Source organism: Geotrypetes seraphini, chromosome 3 (assembly GCF_902459505.1).
Source record: "Geotrypetes seraphini chromosome 3, aGeoSer1.1, whole genome shotgun sequence".
Taxonomy (NCBI): domain Eukaryota; kingdom Metazoa; phylum Chordata; class Amphibia; order Gymnophiona; family Dermophiidae; genus Geotrypetes; species Geotrypetes seraphini.
The window spans coordinates 283,194,960-283,220,589 of NC_047086.1; the positions used below are offsets into that span (position 1 = coordinate 283,194,960).

Sequence of the window (25,630 nt, forward strand, 5' to 3'; positions counted from 1 at the left end):
AAATAAAGCAGAGCCAGAAGCCGAACCCGGAAAACCTCCCGCAGGCATCTGCCAACCAGGCCCTCCAAACCCACAAGCCCCCAGACCACCTGGGTAACCACTGCCCCCCCCAAGGGGAACAAGAGGAACCCGACCCCCAATCTTCCGGACCCGCCCACCATTGAGGAAAACCCCACGGAGCGCCCCATGGACCTGGGAAACCGGGAGGATAGGGGCCCTGCCCCCCACCCGATGATGTCTGCGGCCGCACCCCTTCCACCGCTGCGCCCAACGCCCCGCCTCGCTCCTCAGTCCTACCCACCAAGAAGGCCTCACCACCCCCAGCAGACCCACCAGCTACCACCAGCCCCCCAACGTCAGCCTGAGAAGCAGACACCCCTCCGGAGCTCCCCTCCCTAGGCTGCCCAGTCTCCACAAATAAAGCACCGGAAGTGCCTGAGCTGCAGCCAACCGGCCCGGCAGAACTCCTCCCGCCCGACTTCCCCTTTTTCTTTTTGGGCTGTGACCCAGTGCAAGGCCCCACAGTTCCGACGGAAGCCCTCCCACGCAAACCGAAGCTGGAGCCGGCGATCGCAATGGCTGACAACGCCTCTGCTTTGGATCGCCGCTCTGGCCTAACAACCCCACTGTTACCAACCTGTTCGGGTGGGTCTTCAACCAGCGAGGTACCAGCTAACAGTGAGACCTCCACTTCCTCATCCGAAGCCGACTCCGACTCCCTGCGAGCAGCCATGGCAATTCTCCAACGCACGCGACCCGAAAAAATTCACGGAGGAGAAAAAACCGCCCTGGAGGACCTCAGGAGGAGTCGAGTCCTCCAGCGTGCCGGCTTTAACCCCTCTCCCCCGCGCCACTCCACCAATGAATTTGAACTTCCTCAATTGACAGGCTCTCCAGCCTATCCCTGCCTGTCCCCTAATGCCCTTCCCCCGACTACCCTAACTTGCCTACCCCCCAGCCAACGGGCAACACGAGGGCTCTACCAGCCCCGTGTTACTTTACGCCCGTCGACACGCGGTCTCGGGCTCCCATTTTCCCAGCCCTCACCTTTTCCTCAGGAAATCTCCATCGGCTCACTCTGGGTTTCACCTGAGGTATAGCTTTCTCCTATCAACATTGGTTCAGGCATACATGAATCCAAAGGAGAGTTTCTAACCTGTTCCTCTTTCATGTCCCAATCAGTCAGAGAAAGGGGCATTGGCTGTTTCCAGGCTAGTTCAGCTTCATGCTGGGCTTCTGGCTCCGGCTCTGCTCCTGTCCTGGGGAATCTGCTGGTTCCTTTCTGCCCTGTTCCTGCTCTCCTTCCTAGTTCATTAGAGAGTCTCCGTTTAAGCTGAGGGAAGAAACCACTCCCCTTTTCCGGCAGGGGAGAAAGTTTTCTTCCCTTGGCTTGAACCATTCTCCAGGCTCCCTGCTGTGCTGCCTTCTGCTTCACAGCCTCTGCAAACCCATCAGGCCAATCTTTACCGTTTGACCTCCAGACATTATCAGAGCAGTCCCAGCTTTCTGGACCTGCTTCCCTTTCTCCTACTGGGTTCACAAGATAGTCAGCTGACTTACTCCCCCGGGCTCTGACTTGGTTCGCCCTCCTGTATCTGGGCTTGTAATTCCTCCCAAATCTCTCCGTGACAAGCCTCGGGGTTGCAGGATTGTCACAAGGGTTAAATTTTAGTTTGTGTTCTGTCATCCATGTTGCTACTTTTTCAAGTATTTTGTGTATTGTGCCTATCATGGTGGGCGCTGGTTGGTCGAAGGGGAGGAGGTTAGGCCTTGTTTGTCTAGGTAGGAGCTGAGGGAAACAATGTATAGGTTGAAGAGAGTGGGAGATAAAGGCGATCCTTGGGGTACTCCGCAGGGGTTGGACCATGATTCTGATTTTTCTTTGTTTGTTTTAACTTTGTAAGTTCTGAATTGTAGGAAGCCTTTAAACCAAGTTTCATAGGTTTTTATATACCGCCTATCAAGGTTATCTAAGCGGTTCTACAATCAGGTACTCGAGCATTTTCCATCTCTGTCCCGGTGGGCTCACAATCTATCTAACGTACCTTGGGCCATGGAGGACTGAGTGACTTGCTCAGGATCACCAAGAGCAGCACGGGGTTTGAACCCACAACCCCAGGGTGCTGAGGCTGTAGCTCCATCCACTGTACCACATACTCCTATGATAGTACCTTGCCTGAGATTCCTATTGAGTCTAGAGTTTGTAGAAGGATGTCATGGTCTACCAGGTCGAAAGGTTAAGCTTCATACACTAGTGTTATATAAAGAAAACTAGGTACCTACTTTCAAGCTTAAAGTGGCCACCTCTTTATAAAATTATTTTCCTAATGCCCCTGCTAAAATCTCCAAAGGAAAGAAATGGCCCCAATGCACTTTCTACATGCGAATCCTACTCCCTCTGCCTCCATTCCTTTTGACTGCAAGCAAAAGAGACGAAAAATGCTTTCTAATACTTCTGTTGGCAGAAACGTTTTGGACGAATCCACAGATCAAGCTGAATCTGAAAGGGCAGGATGACGGGCAGACAAACGAGTGCACCTTCATAGCAGCCCTGATGCAGAAGAATCGACGGAAGCTCAGGAAAGTGGGAGCTGACCTGTTAACCATAGGATATTGTATTTATCAGGTTTGTTGTCCATGTGCAGCTGGAAAAGTTTTGTTTTGTTTCCTGTGTCATTTCCAGACATTTATTTGTTACAGGAGCTATGTTGAGCGTGTGCACACTCTTTCCCCAGTGGCATGCGCATGTGCAGTGGTTCACACATGTACAGTATAATGGTTCATGCATGTGTGCATCCATTATCTGGAAAAGAGTGAGCAATATTATCAGCAAATGAGAAAGCACAAAATTATGTTTGTCTTTTTTTCCTAACAAGGAAAAACAAGTTTATTAGATTTTGATAGATCACCTATCTAAAAAAATCTAGGCGGTGTACAGTAAAATGTTTTAAAAATAATTTAACAGTACAAGTGAACATATTATATACATAGAAAGACTTATTACTGAAACAAAAGGGGAAGAGGGGGAGAAATACAATCTATGGAAAGGAAAGTTGAGGAGGGGAAAAATAGAGAAGGAGGGAGAAAAGAAAAAAAGAATACTTCAAATCAAAGTCCTTCTAAGTCCTAACAACTGTAAATGTCTTTAAATAGAAATGTTTTTAATTCCAATCTAATTTTTGAAATAGAATCTTGCTGTCTGAGGTAAATAGGCAGAGCATTCCATAGTGTTGGAGGAACGAGAAAATGGATTTACGAGTGGTATTATAAACAATGGCACGTTCCACTAATCAGTGCCTCCTTACTGTTCCCTCTCTTATTAATAACATGGGATATTTTGTTTTAAATAACAGCATATCCCTAAAATGTAGATGGCAGTTTAAATATAGAATATCCTGAACATTTTTTTCCCTAAACACAAAGGGGCATGGATCCTTGCTTCCCAACCGCTGCAAGCTCAAGACACATCTACATTAATGGAAATGCTATGTGGTACTTCAGATTCCACAAAGAAGCAGCAAATGCAAGGGATGTTTCATAACAGGCCAAAAACAGAGATTAAAAAAAATGAGGAAGTTTGCCAAGACAGGTAGATAGATGTGTTGGCATAGGCGCATATGGAAAGAAAAACCATACAAACTGCTGCAGGTTTTTTTTTAAAGTCGCTTTATTCAATATCATTTCAGCTCTGGACAGTAGCATTGCAACCAATTAGTGGATAATTCTCAAAATGTTACCTCAAGTTAGGCCACACAAAGGTTTGAGTGAAGGCACCCGTATTAACTAGTAATCAATAACAAAAAATTAGTGTCTGACCTTAATGTAGAGTGCTCCAGAACAAGCAAAATTTTTAACAAAGGACCTCAAAATCCAGAGGATAGAACTCCTGGAGTACAAAGACTCAATAAGGGAGAAATTCACAACTATCAATGGTCCACTCCGGAAAACAAAGCCAGGGAGAAAAAACTCCCTCTAACAGGGGGAACAAAACTCTCTAGCTCAAAACTGGGCTCAAATTCAATGCTTGGAAAATTTTAAGGAACACCCAACATCAGGGAAAATTCTTATTAAAGAGGTAAGTCAAAAAACCCTAGGGACGGCAGTATTACAAAAAAGGCATTCAGGAAAATATTCAAAAACCAATGCAACTGGAAGAAAAATTATAACTTAGCTTCACTGAGCGTTCATATCGCCATACTGTGCAGTGCAGTGCCTCACTGTAGCAGTTCAAACGAAGGTTATATTCCAAGATAAAGCCATCAGCTGCCCAAAGTCCCGGTGAGATTCAATTCAACAAGAGAATCCTTGTTTCGCCTTAGTTGCTGCATCAGGAAGAACAGATCTCTCTTCTAACGACTGCACTGGAATGATGTGCACTGAGGCCTCGATTCTATAAATGGCACCTAAAACTTAGGTGTTGAGTAGTGTGATTCTTTTTTTATTTTCATAAATATTTTATTTTTCAAAATAAATATACAAAGTATTCAAATAATTATTATAAATATGCAAATATACAAAAGATAACCTAAACATGAAACAGACTAGTTGTACATATCACAGTTAATAAGCGGGAAGATAGTATTAATTATAAGTCAATGCAACCAGTGTCTCATGCCAACCAAATCCAGCAGGGCCAGTACATATGGGGCTCCTTTTACTAAGCCGCGCTAGCGGTTTAACGCACACTAAACCGCGGGACGCGCTATCCGCTACCGCCTCCTCTTGAGCAGGCGATAGTTTTTGGCCAGTGTGGGGGTTAGCGCGTGATGAAAAGTCACACGCGTTAACCCCGCTTAGTAAAAGGAGCCCATAATTTCAGCTGAGAGTATACGTGTAAAGCATAGAAAAGAGTTCCCAATGAGCATCATACTGAGCATCCCAAGCAACTTAAATTAACTGACAAGAAGTCATTCTCTATATATTTTATAAATATTACATTGAGATAATTTATGTCAACGGTCCAAGTCACAATAAATTTGAACAGGTCTCCATACTTTGAGAAAAGAACTAATAGAATGATGCTTTTCAGCTATTACATTTTCAAATTTGTTGTTGGTTATGCATACCGTGTTCCACCATACATTGTATTCTACCTTAGATAAGTCTTTCCAACAGTGCAAGATGTTTTTAATAGCCAAGAATAATAAGATGTTAAGTAAACGAGCATTGGGTTCGGGCATAGAATAAGTGAGATCATGTTGTCCAAGAATAATAATTTTAAGATGTAAGGGTTCATTAATATTTAGAATGGTGGATATGGTGCTCCAGACTTTATCCCAATACAATTTAATATGTGAGCATTGGTATAACATGTGCGGCAGTGTACCTTCGAATTTTCCACAGGACCAGCATAGATTGGAACCGCCTTTGGAAAATTTAGCGAGTTTATGCGGCGTCCAGTGGGATCGATGTAGTAGAAAGTATATTGATTGAAGGACTAAGTTGGAGAGCCAAACGTTAATACCAACTAACACAAGATATAAAGAAAACTAAGAATTGGTTCCTGATTCATTCGAATCCTAACCATTCCATTTTTGGGGGACTTTGACATTCCTCCAATTTCTCAGAGATGAAACATTAAAGCAACAAACCTCATTTCTTTTCTCGAGACATTAAAAATTGTTGCAATTGAATGGGGTCCCAAAATACATATTGAATGTCTTGTAATTGAACAAGACATTTACAAGGAAATTTTAAATAAAATGATGCCTCAAGAGCTAAAACTCTAGCTCTCAATTTCAAAAATTCCCTTCTCCTTAGTTGCGTAGCTCTTGAGACATCAGGAAAAATCCTAACTAAATCTCCACAGCCTATTTTTAAAGTAAAGTTTCATCATTAATGTCTTGCCTATCTCACTTATGCATGTTATTACCAGGGTGGATCTATTCTGAATCACATCTTGAGTATCTTCTAAAAATTCTGTCAAATTTATTCCATTAGTGACCAGATGGTCCTCCTCCTGGTCGGATTGTATTTTTTTTTTGCGGAATAGGGTGAGGATTTACTTTAGATTTCATCCTTTTGGGTGCAGGTCCTGACACCATATGGTATCTTTTAAACAGTGCCCAACTCAGAGTGCTATTTATAGAATAGTGCTTCGCTCTCATTTTTTTCAGTGCCAAATTTTCTGCACCATAAACAGAATCTAGCCCTGTACTTTTTCACTTCCAACCTAGGGTCTAAGGTAATTCTATAAGCGCCTGGATCTATTCGCCCCTTGCACACATAAATGTTCAAAATACGGTACTCGCACAAGAGATAGCACTCTTTAACATATACCCGCTTAACTTACATAGCCTGTATTTGCAAGGGAGCATACTTAAGGGTGAAGCACACATGGATAGGGGTGGGAGGACTCCCAATTACACTTGTAACTTTCAGGATACTGTCCTGTCCCTACCGCATTCAAGCACCCATACTTAAACCAGCTATATGGCTGGTGTTTCTATGGTAGCCTAAACATTAAGCACGCCGATACGGGGCTCTACTAGAATTCTAGAATGGAATCTGGGTGCCCAGGCTCTGTTTTAGAATAGAGTCTGTACATATAACAAAGACCCAATACAGGCCGTGTTTTGCCTATGCAAAACTGCATCAGGGGTTTAGTGAAACAATAAAACAATCAATAAAATCAGAATGAAAAAGCAATGTGAATATAATCAAAAAGGTAATTGTACAAGCAAGGTAACATCAAAGGTTAGATGAAAAACCAAGGTGAGAGTACATACCCAGGTGGAGTATAATAACATCACTGCCAGGTTAAAACTAAAAAATAAATTCAAAGGGTTAGAAAAGGTAATACTGGTTCAAAACAGGCAGTGCTGTAATGTAAGCAGTTTTGCTGCTGATTTTGACTGTAAAGCACTGCCATCTTTTGGTCATGTAATGGTACGGATGGCTGTTTTTTATCTTTTTGTTTTTTATTAATATGATTTTATTGTATTCTGTTATCGTTTTATAATGTCACTAAATTCCTGATGCAGCCCTTGCATGGGTGAAATGGCCTGATGTCGCAACTTTGGTTACTTTGCAATCTGCCTAGTGCTTTTTAGAAGTGTGCAACCTCAGGGGCAGCTAAATGAAGGCACTTATAGAATTGCTTCCATAGGGCTGGAAACCATGAGGGAAAGGGAATTTGTATACCATCTTTTTTGTGGCTTTAGCATTTCAAAGCTTACATTGAAAGTGGTGGGCACTAGAGGATTAAGTGACTTGCCCAGTGTCACAAGGAGTAGCACTGGGATTTGATCTCTACCTCTGGGTGCAGAAGCAGCAGCTCTACCAGTGATCCACACCTTCCCTTAACAGGTATTTGTTGCACGACATGGCTTTGTACTTTTTGCTCCATATTTGGGCAGACTGCTTAGGTCAAATTGTCTTTACCTAGCAATTTGCTAAAATACATCAGTGAAGAAAACTTGTGTTAAATTATTCTTTTTTTCTTACTCATATGATCATTTATTTAATACATTTGCAGTGCCCTGGAAAGAAAGAGCAACTAGACAAAGATTTTTTCCGATATAACGCATCAAAAGCAAGAAGCGATACTTTCGTCAACCTGAGGGAAATTTCTCAAAGATTTAAGCTGCCCCCTGGGGAATATATGGTCATTCCTTCAACCTATGATCCTCATCAAGAAGCAGATTTCTGCCTGAGAATTTTTTCAGAAAACAAAGCCGAAATTCAGTGAGTACCTTTTTTTTTTCTTCCAATTCTTTATTCATTTTTCCATCTTACATCAAGTGTACAATAATACATCAATTGAATCATACAGATCACTCGAAATCCTTTTCTATTATCATCTTAAATACATAAATTAAGCCCTTACCCTACTCTCCCTTCCCACAAATATTGTAAATCAAGCATAACATACATGTGTTATATTAAAAAAGGTTGATTAAAACCAATAATATAACTATATAGCCCCCCTTTCCCAATATTATAATTATACTTTTAGTGTAAAAAGGTGTCTAATCATTACAATATGTTATCAATGGCCCCCAAATCTTTTTAAAATTATTAGAATTCCCTTTTTGTATAGCAATTGTTTTTTCCATTTTGTATATATGGCACAATGAATTCCACCAGAAAGTGAAATTAAGTCTGGTGTGATTTTTCCAGTTTCTGGTGATATGTTGAATGGCAACTCCTGTCATTATTAATAAAAGTTTGTCATTACTTGATGAAATTTGACTTTATTCTCATGGATGTTCCAAATAGAATTGTATCATATGATCAGTGAGTACCTTTTAAAATAATCCCTTATGTCTTTATAGGAAAAGCTATGGAAAGGCTGCAGAAAGAAAAAAAAGATTTTTTTTATGGAAAAGCATTGATTAACTCTTCAGCAATGAACAGGGAAAACACCAAGAATAGCCACCACAGCAGAAAGACACAAGGACACATGGTGTGAATGATAGAACCTCAGGAAGCAAATAGATTGATCTTTCAACTTGCTTCCTGTAGTTCTTTTATTCACACTGCTTTAGTTAACTCCTGCCATTTTAGAGGATAACTTTGTAAAGGTGTGGAAAGGGACATTTAGACCCACCATTCACAACTACACAATTTTTTATAAGGCTCCTTAAGCACTGAGACCCTGATGCTCAAAGCTCTGACACAGAGATATTAAATTCCGTGGTGTGAGTGATATTTCTTTATCAGATGATGCTCAGCTCAATAGCATGCAAATTATATGCATGCAATTTGTACAGAGCAGCCCCAGTAAAAGGGAGAGGAATGGAGTCTGGCTAGCATGTTTTTAAATGCCGGCTGCTATAGACTGTTTATACCTGGATTTTCAGTGCTGAGCTGTGCCCAGATACCTGTACTGAAAATAATCTGGATACCAGTAATATTCATCCTGGTATCCACATAACTACCTGGATAACAGTAGGACAGCCTTTTTGCTGTCCTCATCTTATCCAATTACTTATCCAATTGGTGGTCTAAAAATTGCCTCTAACTGGATCAATAAAGGCTCTGCCCAGACTTGGCGGGAGTGCCAGAATCTTTCCTCCCTCCCTCCTCGCTGCAGGGGGAGGGGGATCTCTTGAATATATTCTCCCCCCATTCCTCTTCTAGTTGTCACTGGTGATCAGTAAAAATTTTCCAGATAATGCCCCAGTGAGTGGCACTTATCCAGGCAGGAGTTTCTCCCACACAAATAAATGCTGCTGGATATCAATCCTGAGCTTCTCATCCTCATCATGTTGTTGGATTAAAAGTTAAAATCTCTTTTGTCGGCAAACATTGATATAATCATTGTTTTCCATGACAATTTCCCTAGGATTTGTTTAAACCTATATTAAAAGTAGGTGCTATCTTGATGCTGTCTGTGTAGTACTGTTTTTTCCTTTTCACTATTGAATTCAAATGCTTCATAGTTAAACTGCAACTGTGCTATGTTGAGGGAAGTTACAAGCTCTTTTGAAAGCCAGATTTCTTCTGATGTAAGCATAAACAATTATTATACATAGCAGCTGTAGGATTGCATAAACCAATTGTAGTAGAGTCTTGATTAGCTGACATAAATGAGACCGACAGGTTTTGGAAAATTGAAAAGTCTGAAAATATAGAAAATTGGATGAAGAACGAAATAGAAATATATTGCATACATGTTTCAAAAGAGGAAGCAGTAAAAGAGAGTTTAAAACTTAACATGTACAAAAATCTTACCTCGCACTTCTGCCTTTTAACTAAACTTGATACTTGGAAAGAGAAACCTGCACACGTGTCAGTGACAATGCTATGATGTCTCCAAGTTATGTCAGATAATCTAGAACGTTGGACATGCAAGTCTCTACTGTGTTATATATAGCAGCTCCAAAGGTGTTTTAGTCTTTGAGATATTTATGTGGCCCTGATCTCAAGGTATCCTTCTGTAATTGGATGGGTTCTTCGATTATTTATTTATTTCGATTTCTATCCTTTTGGCCCCAAAGAGCTCAGAACGGGTTTAGACTGATTTCTAGAAGGTTGTAGCCAAACCCATTGCCTGTAGTATCATTGTTTTCTACTTACTTTCTCTGCCCTGAATTTTGCTCTTATCACCTCTTCCCTTGCTCTTCTCTTGAGGGAACATACAGCAAGTTATTGGTGAGGTCTGAGATGGGACCATTTATGTTTAAATAATATGTTGGGGGTTTTTTTGTCTGCAGGGAAATGGATGGAGAAGTAAACATTGATCTCCCAGAGGTAAGTGTGCAGAAACAATGAACTCATTTGAAGCTGACTTATTTTGAGTACATTATTCAGGTTATAAAGAAAGCACTAACAATGATATGCTAAATATACATGCATAATTAATTTTTTCATTGTGTGAGATTGTAGTGGTTATCTTGGCGAGCATTGACTCATTCTCCTTTCTATGCTTGCAGCACCCAACTGGTTTTAACTAGTCTGATGTAATATTATAGAAGTCTGGACTCCTGAGGAAGGCACTTTAGGGGTTTTCTCCTTCCTTTGATTTCAACAATCATTTTTATCTTTGTTCACTTTGGGGTAAATTCTACAAAAGGTGCCTAAACTTAAGCACCGATAGACACAACAGCGCCCTCTCCTACTCACACTGGCACTGTGGTGTAAGCAAAAAAGACTTTTCCTCTCTCTGTTAAATCCTAGCTCATGTTTGCGGTCTAATACCAGCTCTAGCAGGATACACATTTCAAATCTGATATATTGTAATCACAAAACAGAAAATAAAATTATTTTTTCTACCTTTTGTTGTCTGGTCTTTATTCAAATCTTGTTTGTCCCAGGCTCTGGTTGTCTTCTGCTAACTCGCTTGCCAGGGTCTACTTCTTTCTTCTTTCTCCATGCTAACCATCCATCTTCAATCTCTGTCCTCCCCTTACATTCCCCTTCCATCCCTCAGAGGTCTGGCATCTTCCCTTTTTTCATCTCCATCCACACAGCTGATGGACCCCCACCATCTCTCCTTTTCTCAACTACCCTTTCATCCAGCATCTCTCCCTCCTTCCCCAGTGTAACATTTCTCCTTCCCTCCTTTCTGCCTCTCCATCCATCTCGCCCTCTCCATGAGTCCAAAACTCTGCTTCCTGCACACTTTCTCTCTCTTTGTCCTTGCCTCTTCCCTCAAGTGGCAACACTCCTGCCCACCCCCCAAACCCAACATGCTCTCTTCCCATGCACCATCTCACCCTCCCCTCCAGTGTGTAGCACTTTTCCTTTCCCTCCCTTTCTGCCAGGTCTAGCAGCACCTCTTCTCACTTCCTTTTACCTCCCCCCTGTCCAGCAGTACCCCTTCTCCCTTCCCTCCCTCCATGTACTTCTAGACCAGGGCCCTCCTCCACTGAAGGCCTGGCCCTCCCCCTTCTTTGCAGGTCCTCCAGTTTCCCCCGGGCCTTCCACTCTTACCGCAGCGGGCAGAGAGGGTCACCAGTGCTCTTCGCGATCCTTTTAGGCTGAAACAGTCCTCATATGCATGTTCCCTCTGACGCAGTCCTGCCCCTTCTCCTACGTCAGGGGCAGGATCACAGCCAAAGCATGGAACAAGATAGAACCAAAATTTTTGCAGCTCTTCCTGCATGATCCTCCCCCCTCGCCCCTAAAGCAGAAGCAGCAGCGGCAGGCCAGCAAGAGGCAGCGCTGCCACTCCTGCTTTAGGAAGGCATGGGAAGGAGGGTTGGTCACCAGGCCGATTTTTTTTCTAAAATCAAATCAATTCGAATCGATTCACCCGAAGTGAATCGATTCAAATTGGAAATCAGGCAGCACTAGTACATACCCTGAAAATAAGATCTAGTGTGTTTTTTTGGGCCTAAAATTAATATTTTCGAGGAAACACGGTACTATGTTTTCTACTACCATTACTACTACTACATCTACTCTCGTTATCTGTGAGAAAAATCAACAGTACCCTGCTTTAGGGTTTTAAATTCAAATGAAATTCCTATTCATGCGTTTAACAATATTTTTCTTACAATATTTCTCCTATTGTTTTCCAGCCACCTAAACCTACACAACCACAAGAGGAAAATGAAGAAGAAAAGTACTTCCGTAATCTGTTTCAACAGATTGCAGGAGAGGTAAGGCCAAAAGAAAGAAATATTCCATGTTGTGTAAGTATTTTGAACTATGCTGTTGAAAGACTATTTGAAATGCATATATCTTCCTGGTTGTGAGTTTTGAAAGCTCCTGTCCTCAGAGAAGAGATTTGTTCAGAATTGCTTGGAGCTGGAAAATGCTGTACTTAAAATCCCCAGGAGATGGGGCTCTCTGATAATCTATATTGAAGTTTAGGCATCTTCAGATCCTAACAGTAAGACCTATTTTGAAACATAAAGTTAAGAAAATGATGAGAGATAAGCAAACTGATCATGTACCGATCAGTTTGTGACCTGATTTCCCTCCGACCCGATTCACTAAACTCGTGGCTGATCACCTCTGTTCCGATTCCGATCCGCACATGCAAATGAGGGGAAACAGCATGCAAAGTAGGAAAGGCCATGATTCACTAAAGCAGGCACACTGACTGGGTTGGCTGATCCAAAAACAAGCGACTGATCAGGACCAGTCGCTTGTGTAAAAACCCTGCTCTCTGCCCCGATCTCCTGCTCCTGTCTGCCCCGATCTCCTGCTCCTCTCTGCCCTGATCTCTTGCTCCGAATCTCTTCTGATGCTCCAACTCTCCTGCCCTTCCCCACACTGCAAGCCTGTGGTTTTTACCCGTGGGTTAAAACCAAGGGCTCGCGAAAAAGTAATTTTTTTTTTAAAAAAAGAGTTTTTGCTGCTCTACAGAGCGATCCCGGCAGTCGTTGCCCTCATTTCCATGAGGGTGATTCGTGAATCAGCTCCCTGGACACGGATCAGATCGCTCACGGATTGGATCCGATCTGTGCCTTTAGTGAATCTAGCCCAAAGACCATTATGAATTGTGCAGTAGTCAAAGAAAAATATTTTCCCCAGATGCAGCAATCGTGAAACAGGAATTCCCTTTTGGGTCTTTAATGGATTGCTATTAATTACTTGATGTGCATTTAGTCTTGTAAAGGAGTAAAGAAATAAATGAATGAAGAATTGAAGAGTTTCAAATGGCAGATAAGTTTGTTCATTATGGGCATCTTTTTGAATTGTTTCTTTTTAAATTAATCGAGCAAGTTCCATCAATAAACTGTTTCGTATAATAATTCAGCTTCTAGTGCAGGGGTGTCAAAGTCCCTCCTCGAGGGCCGCAATCCAGTCGGGTTTTCAGGATTTCCCCAATGAATATGCATGAGATCTATTTGCATGCACTGCTTTCATTGTATGCTAATAGATCTCATGCATATTCATTGGGGAAATCCTGAAAACCCGACTAGATTGCAGCCCTCAAGGAGAGACTTTGACACCCCTGTTCTAGTGCAATGTGTCTAGTAGGCCTGAATGCTAGGGTTATGCATCTGAGCCCACAAGTTCCATGCAGAATGCTGTTAATCATCTTTCAACTCCTGCCCTCTCCGTTTTTTTCTGCAAGCAAGTTGCTCAGAAGTGCTTTCTCTTTTGCTCTGCAGTTTTATTATTTTCAGGTACCGTATTTTTTGCTCCATAAGATGTACTTTTTTTTCCCCAAAAAGTGAGTGGAAATGACTGTGTTTTATGGAGTGAATATTGCATCTGGTGGTAGGCTGGGACAGGAGGGATCCGTCCCAGCTGACTAACAACCCTTCCGCCTCCCCCCCCCCCCACGTTTTTAAATCCTGGTGGTCCAGTGGTGCATCAGCAGGAGCAAACTTTCCATGCTCCTGCCCCCTCCCTCACTTGACAGCTACCTCAGATCTCTCAGCCAGCGGCACACAAGGCAAGAGCGAGCTTTTTGCTCCAGCCTGGGCATGCGCCACTCCCTAAATGGCTGCCGTCAGTTCACGAGAGTCTCACCATTGCTCTTTGACTTGGATCTCGAGCTGTAACTAATGGCCATTAAACAGGAAACTAAAATTGAAGGAATCCTCTATGCCTCTGAAGTATATAAATTAAATGCATATGCTGATGATGTGCTTCTTTATTTTTTGAATCCTTCAAAATCCATTCCCAAGCTACTAGAAGTTATAAACAGATTTGTAAATTTCTCAGATTGTAAGATAAATTGGACAAAATCAGAACTCATGCCAATTAATGTGATGTGTATTCAAGATCTATTCAATGAATTTCGGTAAATGGAAATCAGATGGCTTTAAATATTTGGGAATACAGGTTCGTTCCTCATTGAGTGAAATTATTAAAGCAAATGAGGATAAAATGTTGAGCACTATTAAGGATTTAGTAAGGAAATTAATGCCCAAATGGTTATCCTGGTGGGGCAGAGTTGAAACTGTATGAATGACCATAGCTCCAACAATTTTGTACTATTTGAACATGATTCCTATCTACTTTTCACCAGCACTGTATAAAGATTTGGATAGAGAGAACAGTAAATTTATTTGACAAAATAAACAACCAAGACATTACAGCTTACTAGAGATTATGGTGGGATAAATCTTCCACATCTTTATAAATATCATTGTGCTTATTTACTAAGACAAGCTATGTATAGGTTAGTACCTGAGCAGCATAGTTTGCCAAAATGGTATATCCATTGCTTTATCCATTTCATCTGCAAGATGTAATTAGTATCAAGCTTCCAAAGCATTTAAAATCAAATCCTTAAGGAAGAAGTCCCTAATTGGCTAGGGTGCCTCAGGCCCCTCCCAAGAGAGGAGCCCAAGACACCTGAGCCAATCAGGGTCTTAGGCCCCTCCCCATGCATCACATGATGCACTGGGGCGGGGCCTAAGGCCTGCATTGCGTCGGAGGAGTAGGAGGGACTGAGCTCCCCTCCTGCTCCCAACTTAGAAACATAGAAACATAGAAAGATGACGGCAGAAAAGGACTATAGCCCATCAAGTCTGCCCACTCTACTGACCCACCCCATTAAGTCTGGGTGCTGATGACTTAGTTCCTTAGCTCGACCCTCGTAGTGATCCTACGTGGATGTCCCATTTATTCTTAAAGTCTAGCACGCTGGTGGCCTTGATCACCTGCATCGGAAGTTTGTTCCAGTGATCCACCACCCTTTCTGTGAAGAAGTACTTCCTGGTGTCACCATTAAAGTTCCCTCCTCTGAGTTTGAGTGCGTGCCCCCTTGTGACCGATGGTCCTTTGAGAAGGAAGATGTCATTTTCCACCTCGACACGTCCTGTGACATATTTAAATGTCTCAATCATGTCCCCCCTTTCCCTGCGCTCCTCTAGAGTATAGAGCTGCAATTTGCCCAGTCTTTCTTCGTATGAGAGACCCTTGAGTCCGGAGACCATTCTAGTGGCCATCCGCTGGACCGACTCGGCTCGAAGCACATCTTTACGGTAATGTGGCCTCCAGAATTGCACACAGTACTCCAGATGAGGTCTCACCATGGCTCTGTAAAGTGGCATTATGACTTCAGGCTTGCGGCTGACGAAGCTTCTCTTGATACATCCCATCATTTGCCTTGCCTTGGATGAGGCCTTCTCTACTTGTTTGGTAGCCTTCATGTCTGCACTGATGATTACTCCCAAATCCCGTTCTTCTGAAGTCCTAGCTAGTGCTTCTCCATTCAAGGTGTATGTTCTGCATGGATTTCTGCTGCCGAGATGCATGACTTTACACTTCTTAGCGTTGAAGCCCAGCTGCCATGTTGAGGACCAGTTTTCCAACATGATCAGATCCTGCGTCATACTATCCTTGAGACTGCTTTCACTTACTATATTACACAGTTTGGCGTCGTCGGCGAACAGTGCTACTTTACCCTGAAGCCCCCAGGTTAAATCCCTTATGAATATGTTGAAAAGAGATGGTCCCAGGACTGATCCTTGCGGCACTCCGCTAGTCACCTCCGATGTCTCAGAGAGGGTGCCGTTCAGCACCACCCTCTGAAGTCTTCCGTTCAGCCAATCATTGACCCATGCAGTTAGTTTCTCACCTAACCCCATCGATTTCATCTTGTTTAATAGTCTACGGTGCGGGACACTGTCAAAAGCTTTACTGAAATCCAAGTACACCACGTCCAGAGACTCTCCCGAGTCTAGCTTTCCTGTCACCCAGTCAAAGAAGCTGATAAGATTGGATTGGCATGACCTGCCCCTAGTGAATCCATGTTGACAGGGATCCCTCAGATTACCCTCATCCAATATCGTGTCCAATTTACCTTTAAGTAAAGTTTCCATAAGTTTACACACTATTGACGTGAGACTCACTGGTCTGTAATTCGCAGCCTCCGCTCTGCAACCCTTTTTGTGCAGAGGAACAACGTTGGCTGTTTTCCAGTCCAGGGGAACTCTCCCCGTACTTAGAGAGAGATTGAAGAGCATGGCTAACGGTTCTGCCAGAACCTCGCATAGCTCTCTGAGCACTCTTGGGTGCAAATTGTCCGGTCCCATGGCTTTGTTCACCTTGAGTTTTGACAGTTCTCTGTAAACATCAGCTGGTGTGAACTCAAAATTCTGAAATGGGTCTTCCATGCTTTGCTTTGCTTCCAGACGTGGCCCGTGCCCTGGTGCCTCGCATGTAAAGACTGAACAGAAGTAATCATTTAGTAGTTTGGCCTTATCGGAATCTGTTTCCACATAATTCCCTTCTGGCATTCTAAGGCGTACTATCCCGTTTGCGTTCTTTTTCCTGTCGCTAATGTATCTGAAGAAAGATTTGTCTCCTTTCTTAATGTTCTTCGCTAGAGTTTCTTCCATTTGAAGTTTGGCCTCCCTGACTGCTGTTTTGACCGCTGCAGACTTTGTCCTGTATTCAATGTTTGCTTCTTTTTCCCCCATGCGTTTGTATGAGAGAAATGACGAGGTGCGAGATCTCATCAGTGAACCATTGGGGGTTTCTTTTTTCTTTGCTGTTTGGTTACCGATTTAATGTAGCGTTTAGTTGCCTCATGAAGGGTTGATTTCAAGGTTGACCACATAGCTTCCACATTATCAGTTACTTCTTGAACTTGGAGCGTCTGATGGACGAAATTTCCCATGCGTGTGAAGTCGGTGCTCCGGAAATTGAGTACCTTTGTTTTTGTTTGTGACCTAGGGAAGCCTTTCTTAAGGTTAAACCATATCATGTTATGGTCACTGGTGGCTAGCGTTTCTCCCACCGAGACCCCCGAGACGCTTTCCCCGTTCGTAAGTACCAGGTCCAGGATGGCCTGGGCCCTAGTGGGTTCTAGTACCATTTGTTTGAGCTGTACTCCCTTCATGGACGTTAATATCCTTCTGCTATCACAAGTTGTCGCTGAGAGTGTGTTCCAGTCTACATCAGGCATGTTGAAGTCTCCTAACAGAACAACGTCTCCCCGTAAGGTGATATTCTCAATATCTTCAATTAATTCTGCATCCTTGTCTTCCGATTGTCTTGGAGGTCTGTATACCACACCAAGGTACAGGCATTTTTCTCCACTTCTGGCCAGGTTTACCCAGATGGATTCCCCAGAATACTTGACATCCATGATCCTGGTTGTCTTGATGTTCTCTTTGATATAGAGTGCTACCCCTCCTCCTAACTTACCCTCTCTATCTTGTCGAAGCAGGTTGTATCCTGGAATAGTTATATCCCACCCATGAGAGTCTGTGAACCATGTTTCGGATATTGCTACTACGTCTAGGTCTGCATTAACTATTTCTGTTTCTAGTTCTAGAAATTTATTCCCTAGGCTGTGTGCGTTAACATACATAGCTCTCCACTCTTTCTGTTTACTAATCTCCTGTAGTGAGCTACCCATTTGAATTAAAGTGTCACCTAGCGATTCTTTTGCAATAAGGGTACTTACCTCAGACTTAGAAGTGAAGTTTTGATTCGTCCCATCAGGATTGTTACTTACTGCTCTGGTGTAAAAGTGGGTACCCACCCCCGACTTACCTAGTTTAAAGCCCTTCGAAGTAGGTGGGCTAGTCTGCGTCCGAAGACATTCTTACCTCTGTTGGTCAGGTGGAGTCCGTCTGGTCCCTGTAGTGCCTCTCCGTGATTCAGGAATCCGAAGTTCATTTCCAGGCACCATCGTTGTAGCCACTCATTCGTCTTCAGGATACGTTCGTCCCTGTCCCTTCCTCTGCCCCTAACAGGAAGAATTGAAGAGAATACTACCTGTGCACCTGTCTGCTTCAGCCTCCTTCCCAGAGCTCCGAAATCTCTAGCTATGTCCTCCAGGTTGTTCTTGGCAGTGTCGTTCGTCCCGACGTGGATGAGCAGCATGGGGAAGTGGTCCTGGGGCCTGAGAAGTCTATCAAGACAGGTGGTCACATCTCGTATCCTGGCTCCAGGTAGACAGCAGACCTCCCTCGACTGCATATCCGGTCTGCATATTGGTCCCTCGGTGCCCCTCAACATGGAATCCCCAATGACTATCACTCTACGCTTCTTTTGGGGGTGTCGATCCATTGTCCCCGGAGATGGAGAAGTGTGTTGATCCTGGTCCACGTCGGTAGTCTCTTCCTGCAAGACCTGGAATCTGTTCTTCAGGCTCAGCTGTGGAGTCGATGTGGAGCTGCCCTGGTGAGAGAAAGAGTGAGAAGGTGAGGAGATTGTAAATGGGGGGTGGGGGGGGTCTCCTATGTTTACCCGTGGAGGAGGTCACTAACTGCCAGGAGTCAGTGTCTCCATCCATCTCCTGAACTGCAATAGTTGGTTTCTTTGTCAGCGGCCCTGGAGTCATCATGGGTGAACCGTCACGGGCCTGCTCTGTGATTTGGGATAGTTCCTGCACTATCCCATCGATGTAGGCCTCATCCTCTCTAATGCCTCTCAGACGTTTCACCTTCTCTCTAAGGCTTCTAAGTTCCTGCATGATGTTTTCATCCCACTGACCGACCTCCTCCGTCTGTGTAGAGACCGTGATGTACTGCTGTGGGATGGCCTCGGTCTGCGTGGAGACGTCCTTTCCCGGGGTTGTGTTTTCCTCTGTCTGTGTGTAGGCCGAGTTCCTCACTTCAGTGCAGGGGATGTCAACCTTGCATGTAGTTTTCAAACTCCTCGTCCGCCCTGCCATAACAAAAGGGAGAGAGTAAATGAGAGAGAGTAAATGTATGAGTATAAGAGATAGTAAGAGTATGAGAGAGATTATGAGAGAAGAAGAATAATTTTTTTTTTTTTTTATACGGTTAAAGTTAGAAAATTAGGTATGCTGCTGGGATGCCTGGTCTCCTTATCAAGGCTCCTTCGCTCGCCTTCGCCGCGCGCCGAACGGCTGGGCGCCGTTGGCTCCCTTCCTCTTAAATGGGAGCCCGGGCCGAAGTGACCTGTGACGCGGTGGGGGTGGGCGGAGCTATCTCTCGCCGCAACCCCGGTTTGCCTTCCTGCCTCTTCCTCTTCGCTTCTGCGTCCCCGGCTTACCTCTCCTCCGCCTCCCCGCCTGGAAACTAGCAAAAAGAAAGCTATAAGAAGCGCCGCCGCAGTTCACCTCGTGTCCCGGCTCCCTTCCTCTTAAATGGGAGCCCGGGCCGAAGTGACCTGTGACGCGGTGGGGATGGGCGGAGCTATCTCTCGCCGCGACCCCGGTTTGCCTTCCTGCCTCTTCCTCTTCGCTTCTGCGTCCCCGGCTTACCTCTCCTCCGCCTCCCCGCCTGGAAACTAGCAAAAAGAAAGCTATAAGAAGCGCCGCCGCAGTTCACCTCGTGTCCCGGCTCCCTTCCTCTTAAAGGGAAGGGGAGGGGCATCCGCTAGCAGGAGGGAGTGGGCATCACTCCTACCGTTTGTTTCAGGGGGGAAGGAGAGGGGCCGATGGCAGGAGGGAGTGGGCATCCCTCCTGCCATATTTTTCAGTGCGGGAGGGCGGGTTCGGCCAGCCACAGGCGGGTAGGGAAGGATGGGGCTAATAACAGGAGGGACCGGGCATCCCTCCTGCCATATTTTTCAGCATCGGGTGGCAGGAGGGAGTGGGCATCCCTCCTTCCAAAATATCTGTGCCATGGAAAAAAAAATGAATGAAAAAACCAGGCAGACCTGTCAAAAACCAGCAGACCTGTCAGTAACACAGTTACCGACAGGTCTACAGCAGTTGGGCTTTAGGATAGTAAAACCCGATTAAAAATAGCCAAGCAAATATTAGTGAATCATTCGCTTGGCTATTTTTCATGGGGTTTTACTCTTTTGCATGGTCAGATCGGATCAGAAAATCACTGTAGGCCGTTTAGTGAATTGGGTGGGTAGCAGCAATTGTCGCTAAACCTGTGAAAATAGGTTTAATGACAATAGCTGACTTTAGTGAATCAGGGCCTAAGTGACTTGCCCAGGGTCACATGGAGCAGCACAGGATTTGAACCCATAACCTCAGGGTTCTGAGGCTGTAGCTCTAATCATTATGCTACACTTTTCTCCTACAGGGGCTGTGGAATAGTCAAGGAGTTGTTACCACACTTTGACTCCTAACCTAGCCGAAAATCCAATACAATTATCTAGACTTCCAAGCTTTGCTATTAGCTTGACATGGAGACCCTTGCCCAGAGCATGGCCATTTGACCTCACAGAGAAAAGAGGCATCTGTAGGCCTATGTTGGTAGCATCAGAAGAATGTGTTGTCAGCATTTTAAAGGACCCTGAGACCTCCTAACTTGCAGTATCAAAGGCATCTATGACTGAAAATCCCTGCTCTAGCCCCATCTTAATGATATGGTTATTTTCCCCAAAGTACCAAGATCACCCCCTAGTGGTTATTGTGGAGGTTTTGCAGCTACTACAGATTTTTGCAGTTTATCCATATTAACTGAAACGCCATAGCATGGCTTAGTTAATACAGGCATTTAAGTGCTATATCAGTGCTATGAAAGGGAAATCTTGCTTTTCACTGGTATGGATGGGCAGACTGGATAGACAGTTTGGTCTTTATCTGCCATCAATTTCTCTATTTCTTCTTAAGGCTAAGCAGGAATCTAAATTATGTAAAGTCTGGAAAGAGCCATAAATAAAAGAAGCAGTCGGAATGGCACAGCTTTCTCAGATGTGTTCTTTGGCCTTTATATTAGCCAGAGCAGGATTTAATCAAAGTAATTTTTCACCTGCAGGACATGGAGGTTAATGCAGAGGAACTGCAATATATTCTCAATTCTGTTTTACAACGAAGTAAGTATAAAATTCACTTCAACTCTTCTCGGTGTTTGAGATTTTGCTTAGGCGCTCTGTTCTTGTGTGTGCTGAATAGAATACCACTGTGACAGTCAGGCTGAATAAAATCCAATGTACGTTAACTTTATTATTTTCTTCCTAGCTATTTACAACTTGGCTGGGTTCCATGTTATGATCTAGCAAAGTGCTGCTCTGTTTTTCAGGGTTTGCTTTTGTGATTTTATGAGCCTCATGTCACACCAGCACCTTCCCCCACCCCACAAACATGCATAGACCCACCCACAAAGTAGTACCTTTCCATACTTTTAGCAAACCCAAATACCTTCCCCTCCCCCCCACCCCGGATGTGTAAGGAATCTGTAAAAAGAGAAATGCCTGACATTCATTGCAATTCAACATATGCAGTCAATGGGCTCCACACCTTGTTGAATGTCATACTAGACCCCAAACACTCCGCATTCATTCTCTCATATTTATACATAGAACAAATATTTTCCCACCAAAATGTGTAATTCAGTCTGTCATAACTTTTCCAGTTACGTGTAATCATCTGGATGGCTATTCCGGTCATAATCAAGAAAAGCCAGCTTTTATATCTATCTAAAGAAGGCTTAATATGCAATATTGTACTACATATTATGGCTTTGTAGGTTAACAGGATTGATGACTCAAGAATAATATTTATTTGTCCCCAAATTGACTTCCAGAAATTAAGTATCAATGGACAAGAATACACTGGTTCCTTTTTCTTCCTTCCCTCCCCCCTTACTTTGGGAATAGCAATGGCTTTTCATTTTATATAACATCCCAGTAGTGTAGCCATGAGTAGGTCTAGAAGGGCACAGGCCAACCCAGCAGCAATACACCTGTGATGTGGCTGGCAAGAATCCCCAAACCACTCCAACTGGCATTTTTCCATTCCCTCCTCAGCAAGTGATCCAATGTCTCCTCCCATGTCCCTTTTAAACAGTTCAGCTCTTTATCAGTACTTAACAGTGGACTTGTGCGTACTGTATATCACTAAACACTTAAGGCCGCTTTTACAAAGGCACGCTAAGCGTTTTTGCGCAGATTTAGCGCACGCTAAATCAACGTGTGCGCTAACCGCTAACATGTCCATAGGATAACATGCACGCGTTAGCGTTTAGTGCGCGCTAAAACGCTTAGCACACCTTTGTCAAAGAGGGGGTTAATTTGTGCTTCACCCAGTTATACAGATAATATCTGGCCATTGAAGGGCCCTTTTACAAAAGCTTAGCACACGCTAAATATTAGCGCGCACTAAACGCTGAGTGTCTTATTTTATACTTATGGGGGTAGGAGGCGCTTGGTGCACGCTAATATCTTGTCAGTGCACACTAAGGGCTCCTTTTACAAAGGTGCGCTAGCGTTTTTAGCGCACGCATCAGATTAGGGCGCGCTAGCTGAAAACTACCTCCTGCTTAAGAGGAGTCGGTAGCGGCTAGCATGCATGGCATTTTAGCACGCGTTAAGGCCCTAACGCGCCTTCGTAAAAGGAGCCCCAAGCTTTAGTAAAAAGGCATTTAAATGATCTAAATAATATCAGTATAAATTTTTGAAAATATATGGATAAGCAAGTTGTTTGTCCATCGCCTGCGGATAAACACATAATTTGCTTTGAATATTAGCCTTTTAATATTGACCACAACACACAGGGGTTCTGTCTATTAACTTAGGTCCAGCTTATTCTTGAGTGAATTTCTTCAAAAAGGCGGTAAATAAGTAAATGAATCCTGCAAATAACAATGTTACATAATTTGATTTGTAAGAGCACAAGCAAATTTCTAAGTTTCAAAACAATATTTCTTATGGTCCAGGCACAGGTGGAAATCCTGTGAAACATAATCCAGTTTACTCTGAGGTAAAATAAAATATGCTTATACCTTACTTTTCCATTGCTTCTCTTTGTGTTACAGAAGAAGATAAAACAAGTCATTTTAAAATTGCTTCCTTAAAGAAACATATTCTGTGGCCCCCTTAGGCTAGAACAGTGCTCTAGACCAGGGTTTCTTAACCTGGGGTCCGTGGACCCCTAGGAGGTCCATGGGTGGGTTTCAGGGGGTCCGTGAGGGTCAGATAAAAATGAACATTTATATTCACTATATAGCCCAGTACTGTTGATTTTTCTCACAGATAACGAGAGTAGATGTAGTAGTAGATCTGTTTTAATTTAATCAAGAAGATTGCATTTCATAATTATGAGTGGCCATTACTTTTTGCATAAATAATAATAATAATAATAACTTTATTCTTATATACTGCCAGACCATGCCAGATCTAGGCAGTTTACAACAAGAGAAACTGAACAGTCAGCAACTTATACAGATCATAAGAAAATACTTAATAAGCAAATAGACTAAAACAGTGTAAAACTTAGGTTATAAATCTATCAAATAATTGCATTTTTACTAATTTTCTAAAGGACTTTTTTTTTTTAGATTGTTTATTTTAAAGGTTTAATAATACTTTGTGTATATCATATATGTATGAGACAATCGAATCTCTGTAAATAAAGTACAGCGGTACCTTGGTTTACGAGAATAATTCATTCCAGAAGCATGCTCGTAATTTAAAGCGTTCATATATCAAGGCAACTTTCCCCACAGGAGATAATGGAAACTCAGACAATTCATTCCACAACCCAATCGATGTAGGGCTAACTGTGCCTACCTCTCTGTCTCAGTTCATCATTTCCTAGCCTGTCCCCCCCCCACCCCCCAGTCCTGCTCCATCGTGCTCTGGTACACAGAAATACCATCACCTTCATCCAAAACCTATATGATTTCCTCCAGAATGAAACATACATTCTGCATGCCTGTTCTCTGCCTCTACTCACAATTAGCAGGATGGTCCTGTCTTCTCTGTGGATTTCCAACCTCCCAGCAAACTTCTGCCCATTCTTGCCCAGATAGCGGCTAGATGCTGTTATCCTGCCATAAACCCAACCCAAAAATGCAAAGTTACCCCTTTGCCCAACTTCAGTCCCAGCCCATGGGAGTGGCGCAGATCACCTCGTGCACTTACTGTTGTTATTAGCCATTCTCTCTCACGTCGTCTCAGGCCTGCGTTCCCTCTCCTTCAGCGCAGAATCCATCCACCGCCAGAAGCTGGAGAATGACAAGCCGGCTTCAGTCAGTCTTTTTCCTGGCTCGAACGTTGGTTGGTTCGACACCCCCTCCTCAGATCCCTGAGCTGATTTGAGTGCCACTTTCAACCCATGCCGCCTCAACTGCGCATGCACCCACAGAGCCAACATCTAGGGACGGATGCTGGCTCTCACTCTCCACCAATCGGAAGCCGCTGAAAAGAAGGGTGCAAGAATTTGAAAGCGGGCTTCGAAGGGAGGGTGACGAGAAAGCGTGCATGTGACTTTTCTTTAGTTGACCACGTTGGGAAATTTGGCGCATGCATCTTTTAACTCCTCTCTGTGGTTTGGAGGACTCGTTTACCGATGCAATGCTCGTTTTGTGAGTCACAGTTTGCTGGAGTGTTTTGCTTGTCTTGCAAAACACTCGCAAACTGCGTTACTTGCAAACCAAGGTTTGACTGTACATTATATTCATTGCATGCAAATTTGTGTTAATGTGAATATTTCTGGGGAAGGGGGTCCGTGACTCAAAAAAGATTAAGAATCACTGATCTAGACCTTTGTATTGTCTGACAAAGTTTGTAACATAATAGTAATTTCTGTGCACACTGTGAAGCAGACCTGTGCTGGGCTTTGTGGCAAATTTATCTCAGGCCTGATTTTCAGCCAGTGACAATCAGTGTTTTGCTGGCCACCACCCGCATTAAACCTGGAAATTCAATGCTGAGCCATGACTGGGCATTGACATTGAATTTCTAGCTTTCATGTGCCAATCGGTACTTGACTAGCTATAAAAATAGGACTGACCTTTTTGCAGTCCTAATTATGCAGTTAATCTGGTTGGTTAAGTGCTGAATATCGACACTTAACTGGCCAAGTGCTGACTCTGCCCCTTGAATGCCCCCAAAATGGTCAGTTTTCATTCAGCACGAACCAGTTAAATGCCACCAAAAATTAGCAATTAGCCCTGAACAGGTGATTTAACTGGCAGGAGCTGTTTCTAGCTGGTTAAATCACTTTGAATGTCAACCCTCATGAATAAGTGTGGTTTTCTGTTGAGCTGTTTGCACCCGCCACACACACTCAGGAAAATTCTACTTTGTTACCCCATTTCTGTTTGTTTGGTTTTTTTTTGTTTTATTTCAGCAAAGAACATTAAGTTCAAGAAAATAAGTATTCTTTCATGTAGGAGCATCATTTCTCTGATGGATGTATCCTTTCCAAATGTCCCCAGTTCTGTGCTCTTAAAATGGTTTTGAGCCTGTACTGTGTACTGAAGTATTTTTCCCTATCTATCCCAGTGGGCTCACAATCTGACTAACGTGCCTGGGGCAATGGCGTGTAAAGTCGCTTGCTCAGGGTCACAAGGAGCAGTGCTGGGATTGAATCTGCAACCGCAGGGTGCTGAGGCTGCATCCCTAACCACTAGGCCACTCCCCCACTCAACTTGGTACTCACACG

At 43.5% G+C, this 25,630-nt stretch overlaps 1 protein-coding gene across 4 annotated transcripts in view; it reads left to right on the forward strand.

Annotated features, from left to right (window-relative positions):
* Positions 1–25,630, forward strand: part of CAPN9 (calpain 9) — a 158,718-nt gene that overhangs the window by 101,542 nt on the left and 31,546 nt on the right. For 3 of the 4 annotated variants that reach the window (XM_033937999.1, XM_033937998.1, XM_033938000.1), the window contains 6 exons: positions 2,466–2,626; positions 7,478–7,686; positions 10,161–10,197; positions 11,970–12,050; positions 21,000–21,057; positions 25,316–25,380. In XM_033937999.1, the coding sequence (XP_033793890.1) occupies positions 2,466–2,626; positions 7,478–7,686; positions 10,161–10,197; positions 11,970–12,050; positions 21,000–21,057; positions 25,316–25,380 (611 nt within the window). The remainder of the gene's footprint in view (positions 1–2,465; positions 2,627–7,477; positions 7,687–10,160; positions 10,198–11,969; positions 12,051–20,999; positions 21,058–25,315; positions 25,381–25,630) is intronic. The other variant, XM_033938001.1, reaches the window with a different exon arrangement.